This window comes from Anguilla anguilla, chromosome 6, assembly GCF_013347855.1.
Source record: "Anguilla anguilla isolate fAngAng1 chromosome 6, fAngAng1.pri, whole genome shotgun sequence".
Classification (NCBI taxonomy): domain Eukaryota; kingdom Metazoa; phylum Chordata; class Actinopteri; order Anguilliformes; family Anguillidae; genus Anguilla; species Anguilla anguilla.
Genome location: NC_049206.1, coordinates 18,058,769 through 18,085,491, shown reverse-complemented (window position 1 = coordinate 18,085,491; position 26,723 = coordinate 18,058,769). Strand labels below are relative to the sequence as shown.

At 40.0% G+C, this 26,723-nt stretch overlaps 2 protein-coding genes across 5 annotated transcripts; one reads left to right on the top strand and one right to left on the bottom strand.

Annotated features, from left to right (window-relative positions):
• Nucleotides 1-1,251: 1,251 nt before the first annotated feature.
• si:ch211-153l6.6 lies at nt 1,252-13,049 on the top strand. 4 transcript variants are annotated; one of them, XM_035422984.1, is made up of 4 exons: nt 1,252-1,520; nt 9,000-11,088; nt 11,407-11,498; nt 11,789-13,049. In XM_035422984.1, exons 2-4 carry the CDS (start codon nt 9,108-9,110, stop codon nt 11,876-11,878), a joined length of 2,163 nt encoding a protein of 720 aa, XP_035278875.1. In that variant the 5' UTR covers nt 1,252-1,520; nt 9,000-9,107; the 3' UTR covers nt 11,879-13,049. The 4 variants fall into 4 exon arrangements, with proteins under 4 accessions (XP_035278875.1, XP_035278871.1, XP_035278872.1 ...); XM_035422980.1 differs by lacking the exon at nt 1,252-1,520 and adding an exon at nt 3,205-3,986; XM_035422981.1 differs by lacking the exon at nt 1,252-1,520 and adding an exon at nt 3,206-3,986 and having other exon boundaries at nt 11,410-11,498.
• On the bottom strand, nt 13,029-26,723 carry frrs1a (ferric-chelate reductase 1a). The gene is made up of 16 exons (XM_035422985.1): nt 26,574-26,723; nt 25,480-25,707; nt 25,133-25,284; nt 24,428-24,522; nt 23,746-23,884; nt 23,186-23,368; nt 22,582-22,680; nt 21,817-21,964; nt 20,722-20,835; nt 19,680-19,795; nt 18,850-18,936; nt 18,050-18,147; nt 17,680-17,738; nt 15,504-15,647; nt 14,900-14,961; nt 13,029-14,499 (listed from the first exon to the last, which is right to left on the bottom strand). The coding sequence occupies exons 2-16, from the start codon at nt 25,676-25,678 to the stop codon at nt 14,407-14,409; spliced, it is 1,788 nt and encodes a 595-aa protein (XP_035278876.1). The 5' UTR covers nt 25,679-25,707; nt 26,574-26,723; the 3' UTR covers nt 13,029-14,406.

Sequence of the window (26,723 nt, the reverse complement as noted above, 5' to 3'; positions counted from 1 at the left end):
CTTGCGGCCCTGGCTCTTCTCTGCCCTCATCCCCCAGCAGTGAAACTTTTTATTAAGTTAAACTCGACCTTATTTTGCAGGTCTTACACCATGCACCTTGACAGTGACATTTAGTAGATATTGTTCATATACATGACTACTGGGTACACACACTTTTTCAAACAACATTGTTTCTTTAGTCTACTTCCTACTCATAGGCTAAACTAAAAAAAAAAAAACACTAAATGCTCAGCACTACTTATCAGTTAATCATTATTAAGCTATTAATTGATGCCAACAAACAATTAAAAGAATTGCACAAAATCTGTATCCATAGTTCTGATAAAAACCCTAGGAGCGATTTCTGTTTGAATTTACTCACGTTGATCGAGCTACAGCGGCATACAGTGGCACAGTACACAGTGGCACAATACAATTTTTGGGCAGGCCTGTGAAAAAGTAGGGTAGGCCAAATGTATTTCTGGAATGCATTTTCTACAAACTCTATGCCCTGCTCCAGTGCTTCTTAGAGCTATCTTATAACTAGGGCCACCAGTTTGTCTCCACCATGTGACCTGCAGGGTATTTAACCTTGTATTTCAATGGTTATCCTCCAGGGGTCCCCATTGGTCCTCCAACATGAACGGTACTCAAATAGAAAGTGCCCTTATTCCATACTGTTCAGTCCTGAATTGCCAACTTGCTTAAAGACTGCACTTTTTTGAGTAGCCACAGAGGGCAACCACGCACCAGTCAGAAAGTAGTGTGTAGTGAGAACCAGCAAACCAACACAGTTCAGCAGTGATGCGTCATAATTATAAGAAATCTGTGAATAAAAATTATACATAGCAGTGCAATAATGTCAGTGGAAAAGAACAGCAAGTAGCCTTCAACATGAAACATGTCTCATACAGATGAAGGCACGGAGATCAATTATATATATATATATATATATACATAGAAGTAAGTATAGTATATATAGTAAGAATTCCCTTCTGCTGATAGGAGTGTACTAAATTTGGTCGTGGAACCCAGAAACGTTAAAAGGTACCTTGTTTCCTTAAGAAGTAAAATTAAAGGTGATAGCAAGTTGGAGATACCATAGATAGATTTTACATATTTGAATTATGGAACATGGTGGCAAATATAAAATATATTTATTTTTTGTCCAACTTAAATAATGTAGCGGAAAAGTGTATACATCACACCATGTCACACCAATCTGTGTGTGTGTGTGTGTGTGTGTGTGTGCGTCTGAGCACACACATATGCATGTGTACGTGTATATCCATATGCCTGTGGGTGAATTCATGAAAGTGTGTTTCGATATATACAGTATGTCTGTTTGCATGAATTCACACAAGTGTGTGCTAACATGAACACACGTGAGCGTGTTTGTGTGTGCGTGTCACAAGAGACTCCATTCAGCCATTGGCCCGTTCCCACACACTCAGGCTCCAGCTGGCTTGGCTACCATCAGGCAGCAGGGGGTAAACACAGACAGCACTCCGGATCTAGACGAATCACAGCACCAACGCAAGGTAGGACCCGGAACAAAAACATAAACTTTCGCTTTTTTTAACAGCAAAAAAAAACACTAGTTACCAAACAGGGAGTGATACTGTATATTACTACTATCGAACAGCCAGGGGACACTGTATAGTCACCAATGAGTTAGAGGGGTTGGTCAAATTGTATTGAACAAATTTTAAAGGGGCATGGGTCTAGGGGGAAAACAGGGCAGACCAGTGAGCAGGGAGATATGAAGAGCAAATCAACTTGAATCGCACTGCACCACTGCTAAAGTGTAAGGGCTGCTGGGGAAACAGAAGGAAAAATCAATGTGGAGAGTGGTGCTGGCAACAAAATCAAACCCACACAGGAATCCTCAGCTATGGGAATACTTCAGCTCTCCTCTTCTAACAGTTAACGCATTCTATTCGTCATGCATCCCCACGCATAGCATAGCGTACTCTTCTTATGTTTTTAAGATAACTGAGTAGTGCTGTTAGATGCTGTGTGGCATAATCTAGTCTAGTGTAGAGGCAACAAACTCAACTTCTGGAGAGCCATTTGTATGCTAGTCTGAGTTCCAATCTTAATGGCTTAACCAGCTCAATTGTAAGTTCATAATTTTTATAAAGAACACATTTTAAACTAATGCTCATATCTTCAATAAATGTGGTACTGCTTTTGCATTTTTAAAAAAATGTATACATGTAAAAGTGGACAGCTGATTAACTAAATGGACCAAACAAGTCAAACGGGGCACTGGTTGCAATGCAAAAACAGGACATACGTAGTCCCAGCAGACTTTGGTTTCACACACCTGTCTGAATATAACAGCTCCATTAATGAAAAGGCTGATTCTTCTCCAATTAGCAGGCTAAGGAAACGTATCGCATATATCATGTAAAGGAATTCTACTACAGCATTCAACAGGTGTACTATGTTGGTGTATTTGTGCCACCAGCTGAGAAGAAAGCAGGTGTCTCTGAACAATACTGTTGTCCTTCCTGTTCTGAAAGTCAGGTGAGTCCAGTGATCCTTCTGTGTGGGATTCACAAGTTCACTGCCAAATAAATCGATTCAAATCATGCAGACCTGAGAAACCTGCTCAGCACTTGCATTGATTTTGATATAGAGCCTGACGACTGATTTATCTCCTTGAACTCCAGTGCTATACCTTTTGTTTTGAGTAGACTGGAATCATTTTGAGGTAAATTTTCTTTTGGCAACTAGGTGCCACTTTGCTTGTTCTTTAAGAACAGTGTTTTAATACATTCCTTGTAAATTCACAGATTACTTCTGGAAAAAAAAAAATTGCTTTGGACCTGAAAAAATGATTTATGAGACCATGGTGTGCCCTTCCCAAAATAATTAGAAAATTAGAATTATTTAATTGAGAAATGAGTTTACTCTGGCTCACATACAGACATATGGAATCAGATGCAACTGAGACCCACAGCTGATCTTTCCGTCGGAAAATGCCGATTCGAGTTGTGGAAGAGGCCTTTCGACACAATGTCCTTCACTTTGCATATGAAAACGTGAATGCATTAAAATGTATCTGAGGCCTGTCTACTTTTTAAATAATGTAATGTTTATTTTGAGCCATGCTTTGCAGGAGCTATAAAACACTGTTTTTATGGCTTGGGTTATGAAAAAAAGATTGCCTGCACAACATACATATCTAGTTAAATGTGTTGCCAGAACTTACATGTTTCTTTCCCAAAGCCGATTGCACCTATGATTCATCGGCATTATCCTGCTGTTGAGGCGCGTTCATAATTGAAATCGCAAAAGCGCATTTTGTCGGCACTGTTCCATTGCTTTCGAATTTACTTATGGTGATTCATAATAAAATGCTACTATTTAGCACCGAGGTGAATAATAAAATATTCCGGTGTACACGATATAGGCTTCGCAAAATATATGCAAAAAAAATAAAAAATAAAAATCAATACATCCGGCATACGTGATAAAGATATCATTTAAGGTTTCCCACTACATTCCATACATAACATTTTGTCTCATGTCTTTCAAACAATGAATTTCAGAGGGACGTTGACCTTGGGCACATTGTTCTATTGATCGTCCATCGAAAACGCGTGGGCAGAGCAGAGAGTCGATAGCTGCTATGAAAGTGTGGGAGTCCACGGGGTGAAGCGCAGGCTCAAGCGCAGCTCTCCAACGTGCTGAAACAGAACGTGTATCTGATGTGAGGCGAATGCTGGAGGGAAGTTTAACCGTTTTGACGATGAAGAACATTTCAGTGGCGTTTATGTCAATACCAATTTTGTTCGCCCGAGTTCATTTCAGCCAGATGTGCTCCGCTGATCAATAGATCTGGTTAAAAGAAAAACTAAGACAAAATAAACCATATGAATTACTCGCGACGCGTCGCTCTTTGGCTCTTTGGACTGCACGTAGCTTTGGCTCAGAAATGTGCGTTCGTTAGTAAATTGGAGATGATATCGTTCTGGCTGCTCTGCTGGAAACTACTGGTAGGTATAAGAAGCAAAATTTACCTCATCTTTCTATGTATAATGCGCAAATCACTATGATCCTGGAATTATTGCATGCTAAAGGTTAGGACAGAAATGTTATCCCTGATTACTTTTAGACAAACGCTTAAATTACCAGCCGTTCAGGGAGTTGTGTGCATATGAGAATACCAGGGTGCATGTGCCTTGCGTTTCCATCTTATGGAGCACTGGACCGAGTGCCATTTTTCAGTTTAGTGAAGATATAGCCTACACTTATGCCTGTAGCATGTTGTTTCGATAAAAAAAAGCCAAGGCAGTTTTTTCCTGTAATTTACAGCGTTTTACTCGAAATACCGACGGGCTAAATCAGATTTTCTGAATGCTGTCACCCAAGTGACCGTTCTCTGAACTCCTTAATCTCACACTGAACGAGCATAAAGGTGCTTTCGTTGAATAAATCCTTGTTATCTTTCTAGATGTGTTGGTTTGACAAGGCAATGCTAATATCCGTCTTATTCTAATGTCTTTATAAATTGGTCAAGTCATCATGTAGCTAGAACTATTATTTCATCATGGTACTTCTAACCATGTTGTTTTGCTCCACAAAAGAGCATTCCGTGCTGGATTACCCCTTCATCACTGATAATTTACATAAATTGAAAGGAGGGATTACCGGAAGGGCATTATGCATTGATACATTAATTTTATATAAATGCGGGGGAGGATTCTGCAGGTGCCAGGCAACAGTTCCCAATGAAGAATAACACCTCCTCATTTGCAATGAAAGTGACTGTACTTATATTGTTGCTATGTAATATCAATGCGGTGGGGTGGCACTGTCACTCCACAGCAAGAAGGTACCGAGCAAGAAGATCCCCAGTTTGAATCCGGACAGAGAGCCTTTCTGTGCAGAGTTTGTATGTTCTCCCCGTGTCTGCATGGGATTCCTGGTTTCCTTCTGGTACTCTGGTTTCCTTCCACAGTCCAACAACATGCAGGTTAGATTGACTGTAGAGTCTAAATTGTGGAACGAATGAATGCGTGAATGAATGGTGTGTGGACCCTGCGATGGATTGGTGACCTGTCCGGGGTGTATTCCTGCCTTTCAACCAGTGTATGCTGGGATAGGCTCCTGCCTCTTCATGACCCTCACCAGGAGTAAATGGTTTAGAAAATGGATGAATAGTGTCAGTTTTCCATTCAGTGTCATCACTAGCTAAAATGAGATTTACTCAATTTTTGATAGGGGACTACGTGAACAAAATCCTAGATCAAAGACACGTTACAACCGCAAAAGGCCTTTGCACATAAGTGGTCTGCAGGTGTCTGCTTCTACATTGAAGGAGGGGCATTGTTTTCAAATCACAAACATTCCTTACCAATGTTACCTTATCATTAGGGCCACCAGTTTGTCTCAACCATGTGACCTGCAGTGATTTAAACAAGTATTTCAATGGTTATCCTCCAGGGGCCCCATTAGGCACTCCAACTGCAATGAAGTGACTAATTGTACAAATGAGATTATAATCGAGATATTTGTAAAAACAATTAGTTGATCTAATTGTTAGATTCAGGAAGTCAAGTGAAGATGGATGGAAGTTCAAATGCTATGAAAAGCATGTCTTTGAGCTAGTGGTCCTCACTCCTGGTCAGAGAGAGCTGCAGGGTCTGCTGGCTTTTGTTGTTACTCAGAACGTGAGTAGCACAGCAATTGATCAGTTAAAGCAGTTGATTACACAGTTGACTCAGGTCACCTGGTTTCTTGGGTTGAATTGATGGCAGATCTTAAGGGAAAAAAAACAAAAACCAGAAGACTCTGTGGCTCTCCTGGTCCAGAATTGAGTGTCACTATAGTAAAAAGAAAAATGAATTTATATAAAGCAGGGGTGTCTTGTCTTATCTGAAAAAAGATGGTGTGGGTGCAGGTTTTTGTTTTAGCCCAGCACAAAGATACCTGATTCTACTTGATTAGTTTAATCATAATTTTTTTTTTTTTTGTACAAATTAAATGTTACATAACTCATTTTTAATGTGGGCATTCCCCACTGCATCTAACAAAAACCGTCCCTCTACAGCATTTAAAAATGACCCGGTACAGCATTAAAAAAATACTGCAGCATGTCCATGGTAGTAAGCATTCGAACTGAATTTAACACGTGAATGTCGCTTGCAAACGTAATTGTCAAACATCTGTGCTTAATTAGTGGCAATTACTTCAACTTAGATTTTTGAGGTGGTGCAAGTGGGATAGTTTTTCAAAATGGGTTTTGACAAAGAGGTTATCGCAACCTCTACAATGCGACAAAGCGAGGCGAGACAAACTAGTAACCTTACTTATCATCATTGCTATGAACACAGGAAGTCACATGTCACATGGCATATGTAAAATATCTCTTTTAGCCATAGAACATGTTTCCTATGTACTGCATCCATCTACAGTGTAGAATTCAGTTGACAGAGACTGAAATGAATTTTGAACTCAGTGTTGGGTGTAGAATTTCCCAGAACTGTATCAGTTACATGGTGACTCTTGTATCCTACACTTAGGCTACAGAAAATATTTTTAGCTTTGGTCAATTAAATATTGCCAACAAACATTTAAATCATTAAAATAAATCATTACAGACATCTATGAAGGAAATTAAACATTGATTGCATTCAAGGAGACAGAAGTGATTTCCCTTTCAGAAAATAAATTGACATTCTGAAAATCCATGTGCAGTGCTTGGACTCTTTCATTATCTTCATGGACATGGCTATACACAATGAATCATTTTAAATTGCATTGTATAATTGATCAGACAGAATGAGTTTCAAGCTATGGGGTTAGAAGATAGTTGGTGACAGTTACTGACTGTTGTTTAAATTAAATTTTAATATCATTCGCAAATGCTTTAGTTGTGGTGCTTCTTTCAAAACAGGAAAGTACTACCACATACATTTCAGGTTAAAATTTGTGGTTTTAGCAACAGGAATGAAATGTTGTTTGATTTTCTCTCAGATATTGTCCAAGTAGTTTTTCTGTGAGAAATTCTGTCATGGTTACATAACTCATCCATGAGAAAAGTGTGAATTGGAAAATAAGGCAGGTGTTTGAACATATGCAAGTGCTTGAAGGAATGCTAGTGTTGATATTTTAATTATATTATATTAACACTTGATAACCATCCCCATTCTTGCCAATGATGTGTAGAACTATACATCGAAGGACCAAAATCACAGAATTTAAAAATGCTAGAATTTTCATTTCCATTATGTTCACATTTAATTAACAATTCATCGTATCACACCATTTTCAGGAGTCCAGCTGAGTCACCTTTAGGGAACAATTTTTCAGTTTTCCTACATTGGCTACATTTGTCTGGCAACTGGTCTCTGAATTGGGCTAAAAAGATTAATTGATTGATAGATTGACAGATCTGGAAAGTTAATCAAGGCTTTTTTGTATATCCTTGCTCACTCTGATTTTGGCCCTAAGGTGACTGATGTGGTTCTGTAAGAAAATAAAGCTCAGGGGAAATGGTTGGTTGGGCACACCCATCCATGTATCATATACAGTTTCCCTGGGGATCGCATTCAAATATGTGAATGAAAACTGTTACACTTCAGTAGAGATTTGTTGTAGGTGTAGGAAAGGTGTAATGCTTGGTGTATATGTAAGAAGGGTGCAGATTTTTGGAAAGGTGTAAGTATAGGACTGATGTAGCCTCTTGAAAAGGTGATGGGAAATACCAGTTGTTTCCCCCTTTTAGGTTAGCTTCTCCATAAACCAGACCTGCTGCCTGTGGGCACTGAGGTTGTCTTTGATCCCGGTTTACTGAGTTTTGCCTTATCTCCTACAGTATTGTGGCTCAGCACTTAGATACTGCAGGGACAAAAAACAACGCCAGTGTGGGAGTGATATTTAATCCTGCAGTCTTACATAACAGGTCTACTTATTTCAAGGGAATTCAGTTCTGCCTAACTGTGGGAAAGGCACACTGTACCATGCCATATGTGGGGGGGGGGGGAAACACTATTTCTTGTTGGAATGTAGCCTATAATATTCATGTTTGACTTCACATTGTATAGAATTTTGAATTAGTGATAGAAGTGGCACCAACCTAAAAGCAAATTAGCCAGCCAGCAAATGACAGTTAAGGCATAATGTGTTTGTGGGTGTGATTGGACCTGAAGTTCAGCAAATTACCATTAGTAACAAAATTAGCTTATTTTGTTCCATATGCTGTCATACCACAATGGATATGATGCTGTGCTTTAATTAAAACTACTGTTCATCAGAAGAAAAGCATGTAATATTGATCTGAATAACACAAACAGCAACAAATCCAACAGAAAACCATGTCAGTGATGTCCAACTCTAGTTGAAGTGTGCTGGAATGTTCTTATCCAGCAGAGCTACCGGCACCTGTTGGGACAATTTCATCCCTGGTCACAGAATTGACAATGAGACCAGCATGTTCCAGTATTTTGTTTACTTGTTTTCTCAGAATTCATGGCTGTTTTAGGCATGAAAATATTCCTCATGCTAATTCTGGTACTCATGGTAATAAACCATGTCCAGCAAATTTCATGCTTCCTTTGAAAAATGTCTCATGGTGATTTGGGGTATCAAAGTCTCCTTCCCACTGCCTGTGTGTCATATAGGGGGAAAAAAACAGAGATGAGTGCTTTAAAGTGCTTGAAGTGAAGAAATCAAAGTGACATGGTAGAGTCACATGTGCCTCATTTCTGTTGTACAAGAGGAGGTGTTAGACACTTTATTTATAGCAGAGTTGCGAATGAGAATTTCAGGTTCTTTGGTAAGGAACTTGGAGGCGAGCACACAGGTACTGTATGTCTCTCTTCATATTCAATTTCTATAGACAGGAACAAAATCTCACAAACTCACACATTGGAGGTAGAGAGTAAAATCTGCTCAAATGTCATACACACTGTATATAAATGCACAAAAACGAATGGGTCTCAAATTCTTATTTCTATTTGTTTCTCTACCATTGGGAGGTGAAATTATTTCATTTTGTTTTACAGAGAGCTACAGCTGGTGTTAAAAGAACAAATGGAAATGAACTGACTGAAGAGTGCAGCAACGATCAAAATCAGAAACTGAAAGGAGGCAACCACTCAGAGGCAGTAACCATGGAGACCAGCCAGCTTTCAGAGATGGATCCTGCAACTGAGTGCAAAATGGATTCTGTTCAGATGGAGAAGGTAGAAAACACAGAAGGTGGTGAACAGTTTACACCCAGTGTAGGTTTATTGGAAGCCACAGAAACAGGTGGTGCCATGGAAACCCCCACGCATCACAGAGATATGTCTGAAATCAACAATGAATTGGCAACTGTTAATGGACAGGAGAGTACAATGGATCTTGCCCAACAAGAGGAGGTCTTGGTCCTAAAGGTGGTACAAGAAGAGCTCATTCGAACAGATTCTGTTACCTCATCGGTCTCTGACACACCCTCTAGTCCAATAAGCGTTTACGAGAACAAGCTGGTCTGTGACACACAGGACTTGCCGGACCAAAAGCAGCCAGACAGTCCCATGGTGACAGATGATTTTGGAGACAACCACATCTTAGAGAAGGTGGATGACCACAGCGAGGTTCAGGAAGCCGTCATGGAAAGTGAAAGCCAAAAGGAAATACAAGAAACCGTCCTAGAGCAGCAGATCCAGGAAGAGGCCTCCTCAGACATCTCAGAGTCATTTCACAACCCAGACCAAGATGATGACCTAAGCGACTGTTTGCATGCTGAAATAGCCATCGTCTCCTCCGACAGTGAAACCGATGAGAACTGGAGGGCCATATTTTCATCCACAGTGCAAAAGGATGACTGCGATAAGCTCTTCCTGGATGGCGCCCAGGAGACAAACGTCTGTGAGCAGTTAATTCAAAAAGACACAGATGCCACAGGTTTCAGTCGAGGCGATGAAGCTAAGACAACATGCAACACCGATATTTTGGTGCAACCTGAGCCCACTGAGGAGCCCCTCACCTGCTCATATGACAACGCAGCTGAATTTCACAACTCAACAAAAATCACTGAGGACAAGGAGCCACAACAGGCGGTGAGGCCGAGCAGCATGAGCCCTTCTTGTGCCACTAAGACAAACTCAGAAAAGAGGGTTCCCAGTGACTACTGCGTGATCCAGGAAACCAAGAGCAAGGATGTCAGCACAGAGCACGTTGACTTCCAAATGGCTCGCAAGCAGTGGCTGCAGATGGAGGAGCAGACCAAGAGTCAAGTGCACCACCCCTCCACCAAGCGGGCCACCAGCCCTGGTGGCCACAGCTTCATGTACACGCCTGTCAGAACTATCAATAAGCCCAAAAAAGACCCAGAGCTTGAAACCCTGGGACCGAATGAGTACCCATACACTCAGTTCAGCCCCTGCTCAGAGGACTCAGGCCTAGATGACTCCAGCTACAGGTCGGCATATGACGACCCCGAGACACCCATTGAAAGAGAGATCCGGATGGAACTGGAGCGAGAAGAGAGCTTTAGGCGGGAGAGGGGCCTTACCAAAGCAGCCGACTCTGGGGAACACGTGCGGGCTAAGGCCCGGTCACCCAGCTTCCACCTGAGCAAGCCTGACAAGAGCCCGTCGCGGGACAGGCTACCGCGGTCACCCACCGGTTCCAAGACGCCACCATCGTTCACCTTCACCTCCAAACCGCCAGCAGCAAAGGCTCCGCTCTATCACGAGATGGCGGCTAACAACGTCATCATCCTTGAACCGGCAGATCCCTACCCTACAAGCCCGCGACATTCTCCCAGGGGGCCCGCACCTAGTCTGTCAAACAGGAAGTTCAACGAGTGGCCCTCAGAGACAACCAGCGTCATCATCCTAGAGACGTCAAACCTGATCATCCGTAGTGCCTCTGAGTTATGCCTGAACACCGCTAGCCAAGAGACCCAAGAGAGCACCTTCCACAATAACCCCTTCTTCAAGCTGCGCTCCCGAAGCACCCAGTCACTGGTGGACCAGGAGATAAAGGTGGTCAAGCAGAGAGAGGAGGAGCTAAGGAGGCAGAGAGCACGCCTGTATACGAAGGAGAAGTATGACACTGTCCTGGTGTCCCCAAACCTGCTGAACAACCCATGCCTCGACAGAAATGGTACGCTAAGATGAACAAGGTTCTAAGCCTTTGTGACCAGTGGTTGTTTACAAGAATTTTAAACAAATGTTAACGCTTTACTAAAAGTAAGCAAATTCGGGTTTGGCACTTCATAAGTTACCTGGGTCTTAATTCATGACAGTTATACTTTATGCTTGTGATTGCAGGGGTCTTCCAGGTATGTCACTTCAAGAGTGTTTTTTTCCCACAGGTGTCATTTAAGCAAAGAGATTTATTGTTTTATTTAATATTAGCTAGTTGTTTTGTCATTTGTCTGCGTGTGTTGTTCAACCTGTATTTTTTTTTTCTGTGACTCAGCAGAACTGCCAGCGAGGTGCAAGTCCTCTCCATCCTCACCCATGAAGACTGCACGTAAAATGGACCGTTCAACACTGTCGTGTGATCACAAGGTACAGTGTATGATCCTCCTATAAAACATATAGCCATATAGCACACATATTTAATATATGGTATATTTTACATGACTACACAATCATATAAAATATAATTTTTTTAAATCCATATATGAACAGCCATCTAGACAGAGTTCTGTACTACCGTAAAATATAATTTTATGGTTCCTGCAATTCAGTTAGAGTCTCTGTTGAGTAGGTTTTAATGTAATTTCAGTTAAATTTAGTGCCTTTAAAGTTGAAAAGCTAGCTACAGTCTTATGGAGGGTTAATTCTGCCTCCTCCAGTATATGGACACATTCTCCGGAGCACGACGCAAGAGCACCCTGGCCATGCGCTGGGAATCGGGGGAATTTGCCAAACATGGGAAGGATTGAAAATCCCTTTCGAAGTAGAGAAGCCTGTCTGTTCCATTTTCTCGCAGTGGTGCTGTGTTATGTTCGTTTGTGTTTAAAACATAGCAACACACACTGCTTGTGTGACTTTAGCAACATATGACATTGTGTGAAAATTTGTAAAATACAAGATGTTGAATATTAATATGAATGGAGTGTTTAGTTAACAATTGTTCATGTTTATATTGAGCAAACCTTTATGGCTATTTTTGAGGTACTGTATTATGTTGTTATACAAAAAGAGGAGGGTATTTATTGTATTTTCGTATTCTATTTTCTTCAGAAAAGAGAAATTTGCACATGCCTTTCAAAGAATGTAGGCCTTTGCATAGAGTTTATTGTACAAATAGTTATTAACACACAGTTTGAAAATTCATTCTGCAGCATGAGTAAATGCAAGTGGTTATGCGATGCTAGTAATGCACAATGTTTACTGTGTCAGTGAATGCCCCAAGAATTTTAATTTATTCAGCCAGCAGGAGGAAGTCCCTTGAAAGGAGAAGGAGAAAACAGGAAGCACTTTATGGTACTTCCTTCCTGTTGTAATACTTTGCTCTATTTGTTACTTTTTAAAGAGCCTCACATTTGAGAGAGTTCAGGTAACTGCAACTTAATGTTGCAGGGTTTGTCACATTTATATATTAATCTAGCAGCACAATTATTAAATACTGTAAGACTTTGGTCTTTCTGATCCACTTCTTTTCAATGAAGACATGAAGGGCAAACAAACAGAGTTTTTAATGTGTCAATGTACTGTATACCGTAGATCTACAATGTGTTCTGGAACATGCAGAATGTGCAACATTCTATTACCAGTAGTGCTTGTTAATAATGGATATTAAATTACAAACAGTTCCAGAGGTCCTTATAGGCAGTATTTGCACCAACTTCAATTCTAAATGTCTTGTTTTGAAGATTTTTGGTTTTTGTATATTTTGCTACTATCAAATTTGCTTGAAAAATGTTTTCCCAGTTGACCAGTATTGCCTGCTCCTAATAATTTAAAATATTTATATCTGTATGAATGAAAAAATAGAGTACAGGAGAATTTCAAATGCCTTCTTTGAGGTACATCTGTGTCTTTGCTTCTATTTGTATGCTGAACACCACTGCTGCAAAAATAAAGACGTACTAATAAATCTCAGAATTTTTACTCTTCATCTGTTGATCATCATTAGCCACCTTTCCAAGTGAATTTACTGCACAGTTAATTTAAAAAATTTGCTTAAATGGCTAGTTCACTTTATGGAGAAATCAGCTTTAATATATGTTTTCCGTTGGCTCAGACAGTTTTTGTGTATTATAAAGGCAAGAAAATACACTTCAATTTGTATAGAAACATGTTTCCATACACTATACATAAAAACACAATTTTGGAGTGTTTATTTGCAATTATAAACATGGAGATAAATTTTAGTTTTATGCCGGTCCTTGTTGCATTGTCTCCTCCTAAGTGGAAAAAGCTGTTCCACCCCAAAGATCAGAGAAGCGTGTTTTTATGCAGCTAGCCTTGGAATCCCAAAACTTATAACTCATGTTTCAAAATTGACAGTGGCAAGTTTCTTTTTTTCTAAACAATGGCCATTGATTGTGAAATTCGAAACGCTGGCCCTCACTGGAAAAGAAGTTTGAGTCTGCTCTAGGAGACAATAGATCTCTTTAAAAATGGTCATTTACCTCTATGTCTGCACAGACATAGGCATTTAATTTTGTTATAAAATGTATATACACAATACAAAAACAAAAAACATTGTATGTAATAGCAGTCTCATAAGCAAATATGTCATTCGGAAAAAGTGCCCTAAAAATCGTTAAAATTATGAAAAGCATTCACTTTCAAATGGCAGCTATAGAATATATCCCATTCCCTCTCCAACCCGCTCCCAGTCCCCTGTCTCTCACTCTGCAGCTCACTCTCATGATCACATGCATAATTTGTTCAACAAACTCAATTTGAGTTAACTATCTATTTTTAGCAATATGCTTGACTCAATCAAAAAATGATTTATAGTGAAGTGCCAAAAAATAAATGCATTGCAAAGCCATATGCTCAGTGCATCTTGTGTTTAAAATGAATGTTCATATGTAAATTACATAAGTAAAATATGTTATATTAGTCAATTAGGCACAGTATATTTTGTAGCATCTGTCGTTACAAAAAGTTGAGCTGTTCCTTTGCAAGTTGAAATTGTTGCCACTTCAAAGAAATCCTACAGCTTAAAAGTCATCGCCCAATCCACTAGCAACTGCTTCTTTGGAACTGAAATCACTGAAAAATCCTGTCAATAAAAATCAAACTTGTCTATTCTTTTTTCTCACACTAGTCTAAATAAATTGTTTCTTCAGATTATTCAATCGTGCACTCAGAATGTTCTGTATTATTCAGCGTTGGGAACAAAACCTGCCACATTGCTCCAGTTTCTTCACCTTCTGTCAATAAAGCATAGAGGATCAAGGCTCCCAACCTACACCAGAATCATGAGGTCGGGGGTGTTACAACAAGTAACCTGTCACACACTATTTATGGAGCACAAGAGTGCAATCACGAATCCCACATTCCCAATGATGAAGACTGCCAACACCACATTTTTAACCATGGAATCCTGTGGGGAGCACACATAAAACAACACTTACAACATGTAAATCAACCAAGCCACTTAAAATGTGGGTAGTACTACAGATTTATGGGGAGAATATTCTTTTAAAAATCAGTGTCACTGTATACTGAATTCATACCATGGTGTTCTTTCAGACAAGCATTCATACATTCCACGCATTCACATTTGTGTCTTTAAATATCTAATATATCAAATATTATATATAAACTGATCTGTTCACATTGTTCATATGTCTTTAACTTTAATAAACCAATTTACATGAAATGTTATTAATTTCTTTTTTTAGGTTACCATTTAAGTACTCTGTGCATGGTATAGTAGACTTTGGGGTACACCTTATAGATTGGGGATACACCCTGCATCTCTAACCGACATATTGTTTTACCTTATAATCTGCCTGTGAGGTCTCAAAGAGAATTGGATCATCATCCCCAGTGGATTGTGTTTCTGTGGACAGGCAAGATCACAGGCCTGGATCACAAAACTGCTCAGTGCTAACTGCAAACAATCAAATGACACTCAAAGGTCATGTTTATTATTGAGAAGGGTAGAAACAAAAGTAAAACACACTTATCTGTGCCTAGATTGTTATTGCTGCTATATTGCATGTTCTAAAAGACATTTTGTACCTAATATGCACCACAAGGTTACACTCTCACCAAAGTATTTAACTAGGAGTCTTTATGACTTGACACAAAATCATATGCCTTTCTTGGTTCACCTGATTCTATCCTTAAAAGACCCCAATAAGGAATACAACATAAGGAATGTGAAGCCTGCTCCAGATCATATCACAGAATTACACTTCACAGGGGAGCACTAAAACTCCTTCAAGGTCCTGTCCATAAATGTACAATACTGCAGAGAATCAGCTAGACTTCATTTCTGATTTAAATTAAACATAAATATCAATCAAATGGGCAGTACTGTAGCTGAATGGCTCCAAGTTGTTAAAACTGTTAAAGGAGAACATTTTCAGACTAACCAACCTCTTTTAAGCAGGCCTTGTTTTTGCAGCTCCAACACCAGAAATGCCACAGCAAACCAGACTGCAAACCCCACAAGGGCAACATTGGACACTACTGTGGGCAGCAACAAGGCCTGCTGACCAACCCCCAGGAACATAGCTGCCACTAAACCAGGAGAAACAACAGAGTTCAAGTGAAGAGAGCACTGTGAAGTCTTAGCAAGTGAGATATAATTAGTCTGAGATAACAGGGCACTGGTAATCTTTGCAGGTGGGATATGGTTAGTTCTAACAGGTGTTCATTGAAGGCATTGTGATCTTGAAACAGAGGAGATACTAATTTTACATTTAATCGAATCGCTCCTCGCACCATCTGTTTTCAATTGTTTTTCTGATGCCAGTTTACTGAATAATCCTACCCATCATTAACTTTCTCAAAATTATCTCAAATAGGCAGCAGTCTCTCATATTGTGCACCATAAGCACTTTTGAATGATAAGCCAATTCAAGTTTGGTTGAGTAAATTCAATTTAATGAGTGTAAACACAACACCTAAGAGGTAAGTTGACCTCCAGCTCTGTATTGAAAAGTTGGCCAGCGGATCGCAGTGGTGAGCTGAGAAGATGTGGCTGGGTTTTACTTTCTTTTGTCTGTATTATGTTAGTTCATTGTTTTTGCCTGGAACCCTTGAGGAGGGAGGGTGAAGGTGTCTATTTGTTTTTGTGTTGGTTTGGGTGCGCTCTCTCTCTCTCTCCATGTGGTAACCAACGGTCCAATCCCGGAACTGCCACGTCTCCCGGGTGTCACAGCAGTGTGTGACACCATACTAATGCCACAATCAACCACAATCCAATCAACCATGTCGGTTTCGAAAAAGGGCAAAAAGAAAGACTGAACAGCTTCATATATATAAAGTAATCACCATGGAAACACAAGTATACAGTAGCTATTTCTGCTCAGGGATGTGTCTTAACTCACCCTTACAGAAATTGAATGTGCTGCAGTATTTTTTTAATATGCAGATTCTGTATACAATATTACAGTTTATGAAAATACACTGTACACTGCAATATCTAAAAGAGGCAATCATTTGTATATTTGTCCATTTACTGTCAAGAGGTGTAAAATCTGATTTGGATAATGTATTTAATTTTAATATATTGCAGTATATTAAATTTTTTGTGAGGGTTGTGTTTCTATTAATTTTACGTGGTTTAAGGTGGAAATACTAGCTAGCTTTTCAGTCACACAAGTCAGTACAAAATAAGTGACAATCCATCAGGTTTGGCAGAAAAATCTAACAGATGGGACTGCTGCTTGGAAATGAAAGCATGAAACGGACCTTAAGTAGCATAGCATTTGGCAGTTTGTTGATTTTTCAGCCTTCTCCTTTAATACTTGCAGCGTTGCCAAGTCTTTCTCAGAACAAGTAATGGTTGAGCTTCGGATTTGTCCCTAAATGTGGCTAGATGATGCCATATGTTAATCTGCATATTTGAGTGATGTCATTGTTGTTAATTTGCACATAAATACATTGTTTGTTATTTTTTAATTGCTCATAAGATGGAGCTGGACGGAATTCAGACTGATCTGGATGAAAATGCTAAGAAGATAGAAGAAATATGTACCACTGAGTATATGTGCACTATCTATAGAAGTTGCCGATGATATTGTTGTTACAGTTGAGATTTTCAATACATTTGGCGATTACTGGCATCGTGAATGTGTGGAGCAGAGGGAGTGAATGTCAGCTGCTACTGCTCACTGAGAAAAGCAGCCACAGGTAGCCAGTGGTGCTATTCTGGTGATGGCACTAGCCTTCCCTCTACCCCCTTACACATTGAGTCCCTTTCTCAAGGAAAGGTTTTACTGAGGCTGTCTGCAATGAAAGCTCACTAGGCAGCTGCAGGTGACAGTTTCCAACCCCTGCTGTCGGTGCTAATAATCACAAAATGTACTAAAATATGCAATGGATACAATGACTCTGACAGTCTGGCAAAGTCACTACATTTGTTATTAGTTGCTTTTAAGAAATAAAGTCACTAGGGTGGCCAGAAAACTTGCTAAATCTGTTGCCAACTTGGCAGAATCGTCCCAGGATTCTTCAGTTGTATCAATCATATGCAAGTGCAGCAACACCTAGTGGACTGGAGCAGAATGCTCTGAAATGGAAAGAGCTGTGATGAGAGTTTGCTTACCAGCGATTATCACTGCACTAGTACCTGCACCCATGTGCATCCAGTTAAATATGTACCTTCTGCAAATAGAAAAAGGTTGAGACATTCATTTAAAACACTGAGCAAAATTCTGGTGGATTCAACAGCAGTAGCTGATATACAGAACACTATAGATAAACTGAGTCTTTCACTTATTTGGAAGCATTAACACTCCAGTGAGTTACATGCTGGAAATAAAAATGCTTGAACCATACTGATCATATCACATTTCTCAGCTATGTTTTTATATATGCTGTTAGCATTTCTGTTTGCATGGTCTTTATTGCAGCACAAATTATATGTAAGCAATGAAATGACATATGTATCTGTAAAACTGGGATTGGGGTTTTACCGTGCAGAGTCAGGGGGAGGTCTAAAGATTGCCATAAAAGGTTGCAACACAGCAAGAGTCATGACCGTGCAACCCAGGTAAGGGTGAGCACCAGCGCGCTGGGGAGGACAGAGTAATGGTCATACATTGATCGCATCATGAACACGAACACATTCACTCTGACGCTAACTGTAAGAGGAACACAGGCATCGAAACATTCATTCTCACAATTACCTCTCCTTGAACACAGACACAAACACTATCACACTGCCCACACTATGAATGAGATCATACAGACAATACACACTAATAACACGGGCACATTAACATTTAAGCTTGCAAAATTATGAACGCACAAACACACACACACACCCATTCTAACCACAGCAGGAACTCATACCAACCATATTCCCCCTCAGATTGACCACCTCACTAACATATACACACTCACCCAATGAAACTGGGTACTGATCTACAGAAAAATATTACATTCAATATCTTTACACAGAAAGTGCAACACACTACAATCACCTTAAGCACAGCAGGGACTGAGCACTGACTGCTGCACGCACAAACAGAACCCACCCAAAAGAATCCTAACAGAGCTTCATAGTGTTAAAAATAAGAACCTGCAAAACCTTACTGACCTAACAGGAGCACGCTCCAAGGAAAGCTATGCTTTTATGGGATTTAATAAATACAACCCTCTACTGGCTTTGTGAAGACATAGCAAAAGAAAGCCACTTTTCAACAGTATCATTGCTAACTAAAGCTGACACAAAATGCATGGTGGTAAATATGTTGCCACAGGAAGAACTCACCGAGCTCCACCCTCCTCTGTAGATAAAAGGTAGAATGAAGCCAGTACCAGTGAGCAGGACAACCAGGATCATCATAACACGGTGCACCTGCACAGGTACAGAGAGGAGTTTCGACAGAGAGCACTATGAGTTCTGTCTGTATATATATAGTCTGTATATTGACTGAACACCACTTTAACAGTTGAGATACAACGGTACATAAACATTGAAGACATTTGCTCAATACACACAGAGAGACACATACACACTAGAGTTATGCTCTTTGGTACTTAGTTAGATCAAACCTGTAATTATTCAATCATCGACTCAAAGTTTTATTAACAACAAAGTTCTGTTACTGTTCACTGTGCACTGTATCCAGCTTGAGCAGCCCACAAGCAGCCACTAGCCACTCACTAATCATTTACAACTGGGTTTTTTATTAGAGGGTGGCTCAAATCGTAGATAAAATTCCAATTGTGGAAACCAGTTACATCAGCTAGAACAGCTGGACTGCTTACAATAAAGTCAACCTGTCGAGCAGCGGTTTGGGGATGTGCCCAAAATGTCTATGCCAAAACAGTACTGATGCCACGAGGAAATATGAACAATATGGCACCTAAAAGCCTTGGATGAACATCAAAGGCTATAAAAAACAATTACTGAAAGGCCCTGGCTGGGCATTTTGCACTCTAGTACCTATGGTGTTAAAATGTAGTTATGGCAGCAAATGAGAAAACCAGTGTAACTGTGGGTGTCAGAGTTTGGAAGTACACAAATGCGTAAGGAATTGAGGGGCCCCATTGTTTTCAGTAAAATACAGAAATTTCTGGATCAAATCATACCCTCACCTGAAACCAAACCTTCTGTCCAAATATGGTCCGATCTGGCCAGCTGGGTTTGAAGTAGCGTGCAATAATGATACCTGTGGTGGCTGCGGTCATCCATGCAACAAGCATCAAAGCCCCTAGCCATTAATCAAAAAATATATTTTCAACACAGAAGTTCGATTCTGAAATTGCATAACAGAGCGGGTGCAAAATATCCAAGTTAAACAATGTAGCAAAGCAATCTGTTTAAAAAAAGTGAGTGGATTCAATTAGTACCCTTAGCTGACTGAGTGTCCTTAGCTTTGACCCAATTAAATGTGAATGTTAGTGTTCTCTTCTTCAAGGGTCCAGTGTGGTAAGTGCAGCAATTACCAAAATTAAAGAGTGTGAAAAACAAAATACTTGCAATTAGTTGTAATAATACCATTGCCTTAAAACTCCCAAATGCATGCTTGATTGACCTTTCAAATGACCTGTTTATTAACATGAAAAATGTGTTGGCAAAATCAGCATCATCATCAACTTTGATGATGATGAAGTGGCTCCTGTGGGATGTTCTGTGAAATTATGTGGTGCGAAATCAAGCTTTATAACAGGTAGTGTTGCTGCCATTTGTAAATTATGTCATTTTTGCCTGCTAATCCCTAGCCCTGTAGTATTTGTTCATTCAGCTAATCATAGTCTTAATTTATATAATCATGCTCCTCCTTAAGTCTAAGAACTTACTGCTTTGAAAAACATAAGACAGAGAAATGTCTGATGATAAGAACAGGCCATTTAGCTTGGCCCAAAAGCCTCATCATTTTGCCTACTGTCCAGAGAGTATTTAGAACTCCATCGAGCTTGGTCTTTAGCAGTCCAAGAGTCTTTGATTCTTCTGCATGACGTGGAAAGTTATTCTACTGTACAGCATGTATTAACAACTCATACAGACCAGTAAAAAAAACTTCCCAAGATCAGGTCTTTTAAAAGAGGATGAAAACTGGCTAGACCACTCAAGCAACCGTGAAGTGATGTATCTGACACAGTCAGCATATAGCGTCCTTATATTTTTAGCACTTACCATGAAATTTCATCATCAAAGGAGACCTTGAGCCATTCATGTTCTCCGGAGAACCGGTAATCACTTTCTTATAGGTCGAAATCAAGGGCTGGCGATCATGTCTATGCACCTTGCCTCAAAGATAATGAAGGGACAGAGCAGAATTAGCTTCAACAGTGTCTGATACAGAGCCATACAGTTACGATATCTACCACCCTATCTCTTATCAGCATACATAATAGCATATGATTATATGGCCCTTGTTATACAATGGTAGAGGAAATGTTTCTTCCTGTTGTCAACAGTATCATTACAACGGATGGAAATTGCCATGATAAATGTTGTCCCCCCAACCATATAATTTTATATGTGACGAACTCCACCCACTTTCCGCCGTGCCACTGTCTGACACTAGGGGAAATGATGGAAATAAATGAGTAATTAGACAAACATGCTTACCTAAGGACAGATTTTAGACTTCAGGTATTATCTTGGAAGCGGAACAAGCAAGTGATTTACTGCTTTTTTAGACCCGGTGACCTGGGTACTGATCAAAAAGAGCTGACACAATATTTTAACTTTATGAATTATAGCCTTGTGCCAGTCAAGCACTTTTGGAGTCATTTTATGTGTAACAAAGTCATCTGCAATCAATCTGCAATTAGGCAGGGATCCAAAACACCTGTGTTACTGAAAAGTGCTGATGGTCAGAGTACAGCAACGTGCCTGACTGGCCCAGAAGAAGCACTGACGTCTGATCTCAGTCTGATCTCAGTGCCATCACAGTGGACTCTTTGACATCTTTGATATTCAACCTGAACAAATCCAGCTGCCTGCTTGGTACTTTAAAAGTGTCAAAATAAGCTGGCTACGGTTAGCTTCTAAAAGATGCAGAACTCCAGTGCAGTCACAAATGCCGTCTCTCTTCAGTACTCAGACATCAGGCAGTGCACATGCGTGTGTTTGGAGGGATGGGCTTTGGAGGGAGAGCTGAGGGGAGGGGGTGGAATGTTTTTTTTTTCTTGCTTGTTTTTCTAGACTTAGATACTGAACCTTTAATAGGCTATTCTGAAAGCAATACCTAACTAAAATTGAGGCTGGGATAAAGAGACTCACCATATTCAGCCCTGCCATTTGCCAGGAACAAGTAGTAGCTCTTGTCCAGATCAAATCTGCGGTGGTCCTGGGGGATGCGAACCTCTCTGCGAAACCTACACTGGATGATCCCATCAGCCAGCCTCCACGCAGCATCGCTTATTCCGCTCTACAGGGGGGGTACAGGCATACAGGCCAACAGGCTGTTCACATTGGCTTTGGTGCTTGCAAGTTCCAATAAGCAATTTAATATTAGCACCACTTATTATGAATGGTCCTTGATAAGAGGTATATAATGCTTATGTAAGTAGTACATATATAGCTCCTTCATAAGCAATTCATAAACATTCATAAATGCATATACAATGACCGCAAATTGGCATATGGGGTGGTGTGTTATGTAATCTCAGATGCAAGTAACATTACCAAGAAATGGCAAGTGACACACAACACATGCCTACTGCAGTTACTGACATAAGCATTCATAAATGTCTTTATAGTGTTTATGAAAGTGTTATGTAGTGCTTATAGAGACGTTGTATAACTCTTATGAAATTCAATTAAAATAAAGTGTTATCATAATATCAGTAGTGTGACTCTTTGATCCTGTAATGAAATAAAATGTCTTGTACACATGAATTACCAATAAATATACAGCAGAGTCAAAATACAGTCAGCCTTCAAGTGTGATCTAGATCTTCGATGGTACCCAAGGTGATGATACTGTGAATATTACACCTTGGAGGGTATGTATGTAATAAATGTAAAGTGGAGCCACCAGCATACCCCTGAAGCCCCCTCTGGGTGTGTCCGCCCTTTGACATAAGCTGCTTCAATATCAACACGGTCCCCATTCCTCACACATTGATAGACATCATCATTACCCTGCAGAAGAAAGACCAAAAAAATCTTGATTCCAAATTCGAAGTGAGACATTACTGCAGTACATGAGACCCCAAGGGTCTCTAGGACTTTCCTTTCCACATTATCATTGTTTTTGGGTACGTACAGTGCAACCCACTAAAAATAGCATCCGTCCCAGACCATTTTATTCTTACTGCAGTGGTAGCCATGGAAACGTGCATTCATATGAAAGGGAAAGGGTGAATTTGTGTTGAGAAAATGAATTCATAAATAACAGGCATGTTTAATTAACATAATATCACTGAGCCGTGCTTGGATGAACATGCCCTTTAACAAAATACAGTAGTACATTACATACAATTATTTTGAATTTCTAACACAGGAACCACAATGTGATGCTGCATGTGAACTTAAGAGTGAAAGTTTTTATCTTATTTTAGCAATGTGCTGCATTAGCATCAGTGTTCATGTTTGCACCGTGTTCCAATTACCATGGACATCAAATTAGCATTGTGTTGTCACTCACCATCCACTTGTCCAGTGACAACGCAAAAGCCACATATCCCTCTGCTGGCCCACTGAGCTCAAAAACCACACTGTGGCCCACAGGAGCAAAAGAGAGGAAGAAGCAATCTGGGTCTGTCTCTGGATGACATCCTACAGGGCCCCGGAGGCACGACTTCTTGCTGCCACACCCCTCCGAGCTAAACTGAGGATAAAGAGTCAGCCTCAGTCCCCAAAATAGCCACACCTCACCAAGCTAAACTGACGATGGAGCGTCAGCCACAATCCCCAAAACCATCTAATACTGTCATAATTATAGTCACTGTTGTCACCATCTTATGATAAATTATAAACTCTATGTATGAAGAATACATCAATTTTTTGTTCAAAAGACTTTCCAAACAAAAGAGCATAGAAGCAAAGACAAGGGCAAAGATAATAAATGTCATAAAACAGAACATAATATTACAGGTAGTTAATATAACCTCATAAAGTAAGTTAAAGTAGGCTGATACATCACAAATGTCTTAAAGCAGAACAGCAAACTGGCTAATATCAACATGGGTGTGGCCAGAGACTCACTGGTTTGGGAAGGACAGAGGGTGTAGTAGTCTCCACCGTCATGGTGGGTCGAGTTGGGAGAGGAGTAACACCGTTCTGGGATACCACTGGTGCAGGGATCTTTACCCAGAAGGTGCTGTAGTGCTGAACCACTGTTGCCCTGTATGCACAACAAGTAGCCAGTCATGAATACACTTCAGGTCAATATATTCCTTCTGGTAACTTCTGCTTACTTTCCAGAGTTGAAAACCAGTCCCTGGTTCCCTACACGGCACTACCACATCTCTAAACAATGAGATTATGCTACTATAAATCATATTCATTTTAATACATTTGGAAGCATTTATTCTGTTATATTTATTGTTTGATATAACATGTTTTACCTCATTTAAACAAGACCAGGTCAAAACCTAGTATATGGCTGGACCGAACCGGCCGACCAATGGTGTAACTTCATCACTCAGTCACTCAGTCAGTCACAAACATTCACGTTTATAGGGCTGGCCCCGCTGTTGCGGTCCAGCCAAAAATGAGCAATAAGAATGAGCAAGAATAACTAAATTGTATGAGGATAATGAAAAGAAGACAAAAAGAACACCCGATAAACTATTTGATCCAGATCATCAGAAAACTTAAAAGGAAATTAAACACACTTGTTAACTGCAAAACAATGCTGTGAAGAGGAAAGCCAGGAGGTACTCACAGAAACTGAACACTGGGAGGAGAGTCTTTCGGTGCATTCCAGATAACCTGGACTTCTGTTTTTTTGGTTTTACTTGTGTGACTCACGGCTGATCCCTTAAAATGAAAGGTTGGAAACCATCTTAAAATTCACCACTTACAACAGGAGTTCCCAAACATTTTCAGAGGCCCCTTTCATAAAATGGTTACTGTTTACTTTTTTCCAGCCCCTCCAATGCACTGGCTATTTAATACAGATGTACAAGAAAGCGATTCCACAAGCACAGGTTCACACCCTATGTATTTAAATCAGCTATACACAGATTTATTTCTAATTTTAAGTATTATAAAGTATACTATAGTATACTTCAGCATGCTATGCAGCATGGGAATACTTTGTGAAACACAAAAAAATAATGTAGGCAAAATCACATTGATAATGTTTTTGCATAAAAACATCTAAACAAAACATTTTTATTTGAAAATCTAAAACATGTTATGGAAATGCTGGACCTAAAAAATATTATTTAAACATGTCAATTTTGCTAGGAACCCCCTAAGGCTCATCTACATGGTCTAGTTTGGCAATCCCTGACTTGGAGTAATACTCGATACTATTTTTCAAGTAGCCTACTTTACAGCTTAATGACACAAGCAAAGTGCATGTGAGTTTTTTGTGCTTGGCAGTAACGATCAACAAAATAAAACAGCTCTAAGGAGTCCTTACCTGTATGTTTCCACAGTTCAAAAGCTGTGAAATAGTGAGATCGACAAGGTCAAATGACCCCACTGCAGGACCATCCAGGTGTCCGGCATCCCGAGCTTCGAGCAGAAAACCTTCAAAGTACTTGGCACCAGACCCAGATGGAAGAATGCTTACTGAAATAACAAAGACTCTGCTTCAGTAACAACACACACAGTTTTGATTAATGAGAAAGGCGAGAACACAATTAATACTTTTCCTTAATGGTGACCAAAAATATCAATGTTAGTATAGAAAGTGAAAGTTAAGGACAATGTTGATTGCATCTAATGCATCTGCTGGCTTCCCAGGTTTGTATTTTAACTACACACCTTTTATTTTATCTCCAGGACTGAATTTTCTCTTATCCACTGTCACCATGTAGGGGCTGGAAGGTTGAACGGAAGGTGAATGCTGATCGTGTAGGGGTACCATGCTGTCGCAGGCTGCAGTAACTTTTCCATTCTTAAAACCTTCAACTGTCACCCCACACACAGCCGCCAACAGGAGACTCCACAGTCTCAGATCCATCTGAGACCACACTGCTGCTTATTCTCCCACTGTATGATAAAAAAAGAACATCAGGCACAGATGAATTATGTACAGCTGTTTCCTGGCATGAGCACTGGACATTTTCCATGTATATGGCTGCACGTAGGCCTTATGCACATGCAGCTATGAGAAATATGAAGGCCTAATGTGCGCATAACAGTTTGTATTATTTAACCTATACATTAAAATATAACATTTTATGTTCCGGCAGTCTGACCTAGTGTTTACGCTAGTGTTGCCACCAGGGGCCCAGTGTGCTTGCTTGCGTATTCTTTTTACGCAAGAATTAACTTATGAAAGCCACTATATCGCAAGTAATAATTTGTTTTCTGGGAAAGGGAAGAACTATTAACTTTGCATTTCTGTTGGTTAATCATTGCGCTGTGGTGGTTCACCACAGCACTCTGTCCTCTAAAGATAAGGTGTTGCAAAGTTGCATCGACGCCCCAGACTGGCAAGTGGGCCAAATAAATAGGTTGATGCCACGTTCAGCTTATTCTGTCCTTCGCCTTGTCTATTCAACAGAACACATATCGACAGGATACGATATTAACTAACTGCTTAGCCAACAGTATCAAGAATGACTGACAAATAAATGGAAAGTATCGAATTGTTCAATATCATCACGTGTCCTTATTACAGTGGCTAGAGGCTGGTGTCGGTGCTGCTGTAGATAACTACAAACTTGAAACACATGACAACAAATGTATCCTGAGACCCTTCTCAAAGAACCAAACCTCCTATATGACCGGCCTTCTCAAAGAACAAAATTAAACAGTTATTATATTTTCGATACAGTTAGGCTTGACTTTCTACAAAATTAGACCTACTCATGTTCAAATAAAAACAGCATGGTTCGTCTGAACGCACTCACCTTGACTGCCCTCGGTGACTGACTGGAAGAGTTCGAATGTGCATTTTATCTGTGGACTGTCGTAAGATGTCGATAAGACTTGTACAAAAGGCACTTCCCCTTAGGGAAGTATCTTTGGTTGTTCGCTAACCGTAGGGGCGGTCCCTTTGC